The sequence below is a fragment of the Ranitomeya variabilis genome, chromosome 7, assembly GCF_051348905.1.
Source record: "Ranitomeya variabilis isolate aRanVar5 chromosome 7, aRanVar5.hap1, whole genome shotgun sequence".
In the NCBI taxonomy this organism is placed as follows: Eukaryota; Metazoa; Chordata; class Amphibia; order Anura; family Dendrobatidae; genus Ranitomeya; species Ranitomeya variabilis.
Window position 1 is genome coordinate 148940570 of NC_135238.1, and position 10078 is coordinate 148950647.

Here is a 10078-nt window from a genome sequence, read left to right on the forward strand (position 1 = left end):
CCGTTTCCGGCCAGATGAGAGGAAGAACGCCGGGGAGCCGCGCGGGGACCCCGGCCGCACACCACCGTTCCGCTTTACTCCAGAAGGAGCGCGGGAGGAACGGGGAAAGGGGTCCCGAGTCCACACATTGTGAGGAGACGGGAGCAGCACCGCAGGGAGGAGACCGACCCAGGCTGCCCGGCTTGTAAGTAAAAACTGCGTGCTCCGATCGCCGGCCACGGCAGCACTACAGGACCTCTTCATGCCCCATAGGGGACAGGAAAAACACTGGAGGTGGCAGGAAGGGGAGGGTATTTAACCTCTTTTGTGTTTCCTGTCCCCCATTAGGGCGGGGAGACATCCTCCAGTACCGCTGTCGTGGAAGGTGACTAGAGAAATTATTATTATTTATTTATATAGCACCATTAATTCCATGGTGCTGTACATGAGAAAGGGGTTACATACAGGGTTATAGATATCGTTTACAGTAAACAAGTTTACAGTGACAGACTGGCACAGAGGGGAGAGGACCCTGTCCTTGCGGGATAATCTGACTTTTTTTAAATTTTACCTCAATGTAAAAGTAGCTATATTAAATTAACAAAATACCAATCCTCATTTAAGAGTTCTGGGATTTTTTTTAATTTATCTAGCATAGTTACAGTCAGTACAGAAGATACAAAAACAGGACAATTTTTCTTTAACATATTCACAAAAACTCACTTTCATCTGATTCCTGAACAAGCAGGGCCTCATTACAGCAGTTTGTGGATTCACAGACGTTTGTACCAGATTACATACAGACTGGAATGCAGTAAATTAACAGGAAAATGCACTGAGAAAATGATTCAGTGCAGAAAGTAACATTTAGTGGACACTGTACAGCATGGATTGCACATTTGTTGCATTCATTTCTACCTACAGCATTCTAACTTGTGTCGATAACAACCAGGTAATATAAAAAAAAAGTTCTATAATAAAATAAAGATGAGCATTTGTATTTTTGCATAGATGAGGAGTCTCTCAAACTAAAAGAGATCTTAACATCTCTTCCCATAGCAATTAAATGGAACCTGTCACAATGAAAATGCATTGTGATCTGCACAACAAAGAAAAAAAACCAAGAACGGATAAAAATTCAGAAATTGAAACATCGCTTGCAAAGTGAATGTAGTTATAATCCATAGGGGTAAAAATTAGAGTAATCTGGTATAAGGAAGATGTTCAAGATCACTGGACATGGACCATTACACATAGGGGGACAGGTTACCTTCCAAGCAATCAAACACAATCTGTCTGTTCAAGGAACATCCACATTGGTGCTCACCGGTAAAGACCTACGGTAGTTCAAAAGCTGCTCGGCTGGGGTAAGATAAAAAATAATTAATGCAGCGCTTAGAGAAAGATTATTTCTGAGAAAGGGAATGTCCTTACTCCCCGGAATACTTTACAAGGAACAAAACAGACATTTATACGACATTTCATTATCTTTCCCAAATTATTCACAAGTATTCAGCACATCCTGCGTTGTGCTACTGTACCCAACCAATTTATTATATATATTTTAAGAGGCTGTGTTGGTCCATTTTATACCGACTCCACAGCCCTGCTTTTAAATGTTTATTATAGCTTTGATGTATGTTGTATTTGGAGATCAGTGTTGGGGCATCAAGGATCTATAATTGGACAACCGAATTCAAAATGGATGCAAAGACTATTCGAGTGAAGGTGAGAAGCGATCCAGAACAGTAATAAGTCAGTTTGTATCTACTACCCCTTATGGTGCAGTAAGGCTACTTTCACACTAGCGTCGTACTCGGCCAGTCGCAGAGCGTCGGGCCGACGTAAGCGTTGTATGCGCCGCACAACGGGGGCAGCGGATGCTGTTTTTCCACGCATTCGCCGCCCCATTGTGAGGTGCGGGGAGGTGGGGGCGGAGTTCCGGCCGCGCATGCGCGGTCGGAAATGGAGGTCCGTCGGCAGCAAGAAACGTTACATGTAACGTTTTTTGCAGCCGACGGTCCGCCACAACACGGCGCAACCGTCGCACGACGGTTGCGACGTGTGTCAATGCGTCGCAAATACGTTGCTAATGTTAGTCAATGGGGAAAAAACGCATCCTGCAAGCACTTTTGCAGGATGCGTTTTTTTGCCAAAACGACGCATTGAAAAAAACACTAGTGTGAAAGTAGCCTAAGTCACCCTTGAATTTCCACAGATTTTATGGTACATTAGATTTACTCTCTGAACGCTGGATTATTTCTTTTTCATAGAAGGAACAGACTAAATTGATATAGTACATTTTTTCATACAAAACTATATACCGTAAATAAAACATTGCTAATCTTAAGTCCAGGAGTCCAGTGGATGGACGCTGCAAGTCAGGAAAATCAGTCACTGGACTCCAAAAACTACTAGGGTAGGATTCCTGATCCTAGAAAGGTGCTGCCGGCAGATTACACAGCATGTTCAACATGGCAGGTGCCTGTGATATTACAGGACAGTTAAAAAGCACAGGGCACATATTGCTCCAAGAAACTTCCTCTTGTGTCAGTGACATGTCAATAGTTGTGACAGGCAAGTATCCAAGTGCTGAGACCGCCAATCAATCTCTAAAACAATTACCTTTGTTCTGACGATCATCTAAGAACGAAGTGTGTAGGGTACAGACGATTCTGCCCCTTTGGTTTAGTTAGTATCTCAGCATCAACTAATGAAAACTTAAGAAAAGTTTAACGGAATGACAGTTACACTAGAAATATATTTAGAAATCCTTCTGTTTGGTATCTCTGGTACCATGTTTAACCATTGCAGACTGCAATGCATCTCCGCTCTATAGGATATAGGATCAAAGCGTGACAGCAAATTGTGAAGCAGTTTGAGTGGTAAAATATTGAAAATGTTTCCACCCATTGCCAACACTGTTGCCTCAATTTAGCACCTACCACCAATTTGGGGCTGCCCTTGTATTTAATAAAACAGTGGTCGCCCCCAAATGTGTATTAACAAAAGCCTTCTAAAGGGTCCCCAATGTCCCACAAAAAGACCGGACTTTTGCTAGAGCTTGTGGGATCCAGGCATACAGTGGGGGGTCCCCCAAACTCTCCATGACTTCTCTCACAATGAAAGTGTGATCCCGTTCTTTGCATTACACAAGTGCTTCTGCTTTCTTTACTAAGATGTTACCGATCGGTAACCGTTGTAATGATATAACATCCTCCAAAAGTATGGCAGCTCTCTGGTTGTGCAAAGAGTGAGATCTTGCCCTTTCACTGCAAGGGGCTGAACAGGGCTCCGGGATCCCCCAACCCACAAATTGAAGCCAAACTTTTTCTACAAAGTGTGGCCCTTTCAGGAGACAGTGGGGACCATTCTAAGGGGTTTTGTTAAGGATTGATATTAAATAAAATCACCAGTCTGGTGCGGCCCACTCTTATTAAATAAAAGGGCAGGCCCAAATTGGTGATTTTTCAGTAATTATGATGGAAGGTTATAAAGTCCTGTTACACTTTGTATAATCTGAGTTGTCAGGAAGCAGAAAATCTTCCAGGACACCAATGTCCTGCCAGCCCTGTGTATATATGGCAAGAAGACGCGTATTGCAAATTCCTGGAGGTGGTGTGCTGTGAATGACAATGCCCAGTTTTATCTGTGCTGGTAGAGATGTGCAGAGGCCATTCTTGCCACATAAAGAGATAACACAGAGACTAACATGACTCTGTTTTAGAGGTTGGCTCAGGATAACAAGCCATGACTATATATGTTTTTACATGTTATATTGTAGATGCATGAATGGAAAGGAAAACGCATGCAAGAGCCTGTGAGTGGGAGGGTGCAGTTCAGAAGACCGACATTATAATATTGTGTGGGCAGTGCGGTGGTACAGGTCCTACTGGGTCATAGTATAGGCGCTGTTGGGGCTACCGCTGCCTCATAGACAGGTTTTGGCGGTTTATTACAGGCAGGAATATAAATGATGGCACTGACATTTTAACAAGAACATGAATTGAGTATTAGGTAGCCGTTTTTTCTCTTGGACGGCACACTGCTAGTTTCATTCAGCCTTATACACATCAGTTTTAAAAATGTGTTTCAGACAAGCTACCTGAGGAATGAGGGAAACAAAACAAACAAAAAACCCCCGTTCTGTTTCTCCATAGTAACGCACCGATGTGTGAATGTAGCCTGAGTGTGCATAGCATGTATGGCCCCTGCCAGTGTTTGCACCAACAGTGGCCACAATCTGGATGTATTTCTAGGCATCTGTCCACCATCGGGCACCACTGCAGAAAGACACATACAAATATACAGCTACATAAGACACCGCAGTCTGTTCCACTTTCCTGGACAGCTACGTTAATGGTATATAGATGCGTACTGGCCAGAGGAAAACCAAAAGAACACATTTTTGGCCTCTGGTGAATTGGTTATGATACGGTCATGTTAAACATAGGGGACTTTTCCCCAGGTACGCACTTACAGATTAATGTATGCCCATTGTGCTATGTAAAATATAAAGCAGCAACCACAGAGATAGAAAATAAAAGCATATTTAGGAAATTTTCTGCAAGCCTTAACATGCACTTATTAACATTGCTTCTGGTAAGCTGCCATATTCTGTAAGGACACTATACCAACATGAATAACCAGTACTTTTACTATGTAATCAAGTTATATGTAGCCCAAACAACACATTTTGGTGATTAAGACTGCAGGGTGCCTTCGTTGCTGAAAGCCTTGGCAGTGTTTAGTTCGGTAGTAAAGGGATTACAGAGCCACTAATGGGACATGCCGCACACAGACATGGCTTATTGCGTGCATAGAACGAGGACCACTTCATGTGATGTGCAGACCAGAAGAAACACAAAGTCAAAGAATTGAGATCACATTGCTGGAAGCATGGCAACACCATCCTCAGCATCAAAATACTTTCAAAAAACTTCATGGACACGGAAATGATTATCCAACGAAGGAGTCTCATATGCAAAATGTAAATGATCATCAACCATTACATTATAACCTTTGAGAAGTTCTGTAAACTTCCTCTGTTCTTCCCCAATCCAGGAACGCATGGAGTCACTGACTTGATACGGAGTGACGTGAGTGTGGACTGCAATCCCCGTGTGAGCAAGCACTTTTAAAATGTCTGGGCAGGTGACCCATGTGTTGCTGCCTCCAGAATGCCCTCCATCCAGCCAATACATAGATTCAATGTTGGCTAGAAAAGAATTGATCTCTTTATCTTTTTTGGCTTCTTGTAGCTCATGAAGGAGTTGATTCAATACGACGCAGCCTTTGCTGAAACCAATCACAGTGAATGACAGGGAGCCCTTTACAGATGGATGACCAAGGTAAACTGCAGGGTCCATGGTGTCTCCTTCTTCTGAATTGCATCCGTTGGTGGAATATCCGGAATGACTGTAGTCCGTGTTAATGATATACTTATTGCTTTCAGAGAGAAATGCATTTTGAGCCATCGTGAAAGCATTGACGAGCAAGGTATAAAGCTGCCTAAATGCCCCCAGGTCAGTACTGTGCTTTGGAGCTCCGAACATATTACTGGACACAAAGTTATCGTAGCAGCTGAATTTGTGCAGATGCATGCGAGATGGCTTTACTATCCAGATGTAGCTGGCAGGAAACCGTTCAGAAAGGATGGCGGAAATATCTTCCAGGCTCCAGCACTTCCAACGAAAATTCTCTGAATGCTTTGCCATAGTGTCCCGGTAATTCTGCAAGTGTAAAGCAAATACAAATAAGAGTCATAAAAAAAAGCTGCAAAGATTTGAGAGGTTTCCTAATACACAGAAAGCTCTGTCAGCAACTATAAAGCTAGGTTCACATTGCGTTAGTGGGTGATCGCTAACGGACAGCGTTGCACGGCTAAAATGTCGCAATTAACGCCGTGCAACGGGTCCGTTAGCGCACCCATTGACAGCAATGTAAATTTCGCCTGTAGCGCATCACTAGCGCGTGCCTTTTTCAGCTCGCGCTAGCGATGTGCCGTTCTTTTGTAGCGCGCCTCGGACGCTGCTTGCAGTGTCCGCGGCGCGCCCGAGGTCCGTTCCCCACTCTCGCAGATCGGGGATCTGCGAGAGCGGTGACGTTAGCGCGACCCCTAAACGCAGCCCCTACAAAAACATTGCGTTAGCGCAATCCGCAAGCGCTAAACGGATTGCCCTAACGCAATGTGAACCCCTAAGGCTGGTTTCTCTATACTATTGCATCCAAGTTTGTAAAATTACTTATTGCCATATTCTGCACCCAACACAACATTGCTGTGGGAAATGTAGGGTAAGATACAGCCCCACTGATCTGCATTACTCATCTGCATCTTTTAATAACCATATTGCCATCATACTTTATCATCTGTGTTATGGCCATAATTTTCCAGATGGACTGCGTGTACCCTGACCCACACACAAGGTTGTTCATTCGGGTCCCAAGAGATGCGGTTTAGTCTGGATTTGTGGCTGTAACAAATATGGCAGCGATACGGTTGTGTGATAAAGCCCTAAATCTCTTTCCTGGTAGCCCAATTACCATGTGGAGAGCAGCGAGGCAGAGAAAGACTTGTAATAGGGATGATGGTGGTCATACAGGCACAAAACACGCTTCAACCACCTTCATTAACTTTTTATTTTCCAGAAGTTTAAAGTCTGTCTCCGTAGAAACACAGGAACCAGTGCATTACACATGCATGCTAAAGGGACAGTCCGCTTTCAGGAAAGTGGACCATGAACGCAGTAAACTACCTAATATAACAGCAGATCCCCACTCTCCCTGGGGCTGTTGCTTCTGTCTGCATTTTGGCTGCATCAGTGACATAACAATGGCACAGTGATGCGCTCTTTCAGTCTCGGAGATCAGCAGCTCCTGCCATCTATCCGTGTAGAGCCACCAAGCTCAGCCATTAGCTACAGCAATGATGTAAACTGTCACTGCTGCAGCCAAAGCACTGAGACCTGAGCAGCAGTGGAGGGGGGCCGCCATCAACCCAAGGACAGGTTATTAGGTAAATTTAGAATTTTAGAGTGTTTGGGGACCACTTGAGGGGCTATGTGCACACGTTGCGGATTCGTGTGCGGATTTTTCCACACCGTTTTTGCAAAATCCGTAGGTAAAACGCATTGTGGATTTCCTGTGGTTTTTGTGCGGATTCCACCAGTGGTTTTACACCTGCAGATTCCTATTGAGGAGCAGGTGTAAATCGCTGCGGATTCCGCACAAAGAATTGACATGCTGCGGAAAATACAAAGCAGCGTTTCCGCGCGGTATTTTCTGCAGCAAGTGCACTGCGGATTTCGTTTTCCATACGTTTACATAGTACTGTGCAACACATGGAAAACAGCTGCGAATCTGCAGCGGCCAATCCGCTGTGGGTCCGCAGCAAAATCCGCAATGTGTGCACATAGCCTTAAATCCCATGTTCACATTTAAGACATGATTTATTAGCCCAGAGCATCTAGAATGCCCCACCACATTGTGTCTGCAGCTCCTGAACACAACTCCCATAAGCTACAGATGGAAAGAGTCTGATGCTGGGACACTCGGCCTTGTTGTTTCTTGGCACCAGACAGTGACGCCCATTCTCTAGTCTGGGGAAAACCGACTTTAACAGCTCGTGCAGATGTCCATGCAATACAGTCCGAGCATAGTGGACAGACTAGCTGCAGTCTCTGGCCCTATAGCATTATATGAAGCTGCCACGCTCAGATCAGGAGGCCAACAGCCAGTCTGTACATTGTGTTCCGTGCTTGGCCCGCGATGCACGGGCATCTGCATGATCGCTTATTTACAGAACCATGCTGCAGCATAGAGCCGCCATGCCGACACTCCATGTATCACTAGGAGGCGGCCATGCTGACTGACCGCCTCTGCTCCCTGCGTCCCTAAGAGGCCACGCTGACTGACCGCCTCCGCTGGCTGCATCACTAGGCCATGCTGACTGACCGCCTCTGCTCCCTGCGTCACTAGGAGGCCACGCTGACTGACCGCCTCTGCTGCCTGCGTCACTAGGCCATGCTGACTGACCGCCTCCGCTCCCTGCATCACTAGGCCATGCTGACTGACCGCCTCCGCTCCCTGCATCACTAGGCCATGCTGACTGACCGCCTCCGCTCCCTGCATCACTAGGCCATGCTGACTGACCGCCTCCGCTCCCTGCATCACTAGGCCATGCTGACTGACCGCCTCCGCTCCCTGCATCACTAGGCCATGCTGACTGACCGCCTCTGCTCACTGCATCTCTAGGAAGCCACATTGACTGACTGCCTCTGCTCCCTGTGTCCCTAGGAGGCCACATTGACTGACTGCCTCTGCTCCCTGCATCTCTAGGAGGCCACATTGACTGACCGCCTCCGCTCCCTGTGTCCCTAGGAGGCCATGCTGACTGACCGCCTCTGCTCCCTGACCGTGTTTGCTCCCTTTGTCCCTGGGAGGCCACGCTGACTGACCGCCTCTGCTCCCTGCATCTCTAGGAGGCCACATTGACTGACTGCCTCTGCTCCCTGTGTCCCTAGGAGGCCACATTGACTGACTGCCTCTGCTCCCTGCATCTCTAGGAGGCCACATTGACTGACCGCCTCCGCTCCCTGTGTCCCTAGGAGGCCATGCTGACTGACCGCCTCTGCTCCCTGACCGTGTTTGCTCCCTGTGTCCCTGGGAGGCCACGCTGACTGACCGCCTCTGCTCCCTGCATCTCTAGGAGGCCACATTGACTGACTGCCTCTGCTCCCTGCATCTCTAGGAGGCCACATTGACTGACCGCCTCCGCTCCCTGTGTCCCTAGGAGGCCACGCTGACTGACCGCCTCTGCTCCCTGACCGTGTTTGCTCCCTGTGTCCCTGGGAGGCCACGCTGACTGACCGCCTCTGCTCCCTGCATCTCTAGGAGGCCACATTGACTGACTGCCTCTGCTCCCTGTGTCCCTAGGAGGCCACATTGACTGACTGCCTCTGCTCCCTGCATCTCTAGGAGGCCACATTGACTTACCGCCTCCGCTCCCTGTGTCCCTAGGAGGCCACGCTGACTGACCGCCTCTGCTCCCTGACCGTGTTTGCTCCCTGTGTCCCTGGGAGGCCACGCTGACTGACTGCCTCCGCTCCCTGTGTCCCTAGGAGGCCACGCTGACTGACCGCCTCCGCTCCCTGCGTCTCTAGGAGGCCACGCTGACTGACCGCCTCTGCTCCCTGCGTCACTAGGAGGCCACATTGACTGCCTCTGCTCCCTGCGTCACTAGGAGGCCACGCTGACTGACCGCCTCCGCTCCCTGCGTCACTAGGAGGCCACGCTGACTGACCGCCTCCGCTCCCTGCGTCCCTAGGAAGTGGCCATACTGACTGCCTCCTCTCCCAACACCCTCAGCCTGCACACATCACTTGCCTGCACGTCTCCCGGGAAATAGACGACGTGGTGCGGCCGCTGCGCTCTGCTCCGGGGCGGACACAGCAGCATGTCGTTGCACTTCGCAGGCTCAGCTCCCTGCACACCCGGGAGTCTGAACAAGGAGTGGGGATCGTGCATGGCGCTCACGCCCGCACACATGCTGATCACTCCGGCCACAGCGTGCACCAGCAGACGGCGAGCGGAGCGCAGCGCTATACGTAACGTGCGCATAGGGCTGCAGTTACTATGGTTACCGAGGAACTGAAAGGCCACGTCCAAGTCTAAAGGACCTTCCCCTATGTCATGTGGTCAGTCACGTGATAGGCGGGCTGATCACCCTTCTGAAGATAGTACTGAGAAAGTTCCGGGTCATGTGACCAGTCACGTGCTAGAATGGCGCAGGGGCGGCTGTGTGTGTAGGCGTCATGTGGGTTGGTGTTCACTAGGCCGCGGGCTTATATTAGGGCCGCGTCCTGCAGCGGGAGCAGTCAGGGAAGCGTGGTCCGTGCGGGAGTGACCGTGTGCTAGATACCAGGGAGGACTTGTACACTTGTCTGTTGCTGTTTATGGAAGACGCCAATTTCAGGAAATTAGACATACAGTTTTATTTGACGTATTTCGCAGTATATACACTGCTTCCTCAGCAACTGCCATACAGGAGCACCAAGGGAGAAAATAATGAGGGCTGTGGCTGCATGTAATGCAGAGGGCG

General features: G+C 48.3%; 1 protein-coding gene across 1 annotated transcript; it reads right to left on the reverse strand.

Moving 5' to 3' along the window:
• Positions 1-545: 545 nt before the first annotated feature.
• On the reverse strand, positions 546-9614 carry C7H2orf69 (chromosome 7 C2orf69 homolog). Its single transcript, XM_077272022.1, has 2 exons — positions 9364-9614; positions 546-5711 (listed from the first exon to the last, which is right to left on the reverse strand). Exons 1-2 carry the CDS (start codon positions 9595-9597, stop codon positions 4911-4913), a joined length of 1035 nt encoding a protein of 344 aa, XP_077128137.1. The 5' UTR covers positions 9598-9614; the 3' UTR covers positions 546-4910.
• Between the last annotated feature and the right edge of the window lie 464 nt (positions 9615-10078).

Bases quoted from the DNA above. Each gene is read 5' to 3' on its own strand.
- C7H2orf69 (XM_077272022.1), bottom strand. From the start codon at position 9,597: ATGCGCACGTTACGTATAGCGCTGCGCTCCGCTCGCCGTCTGCTGGTG. The intron at 5,712-9,363 runs GCAAGTGATGTG...TTACACTTGCAG, and splicing joins ATTTCCCGGGAGACGTGCAG to AATTACCGGGACACTATGGC.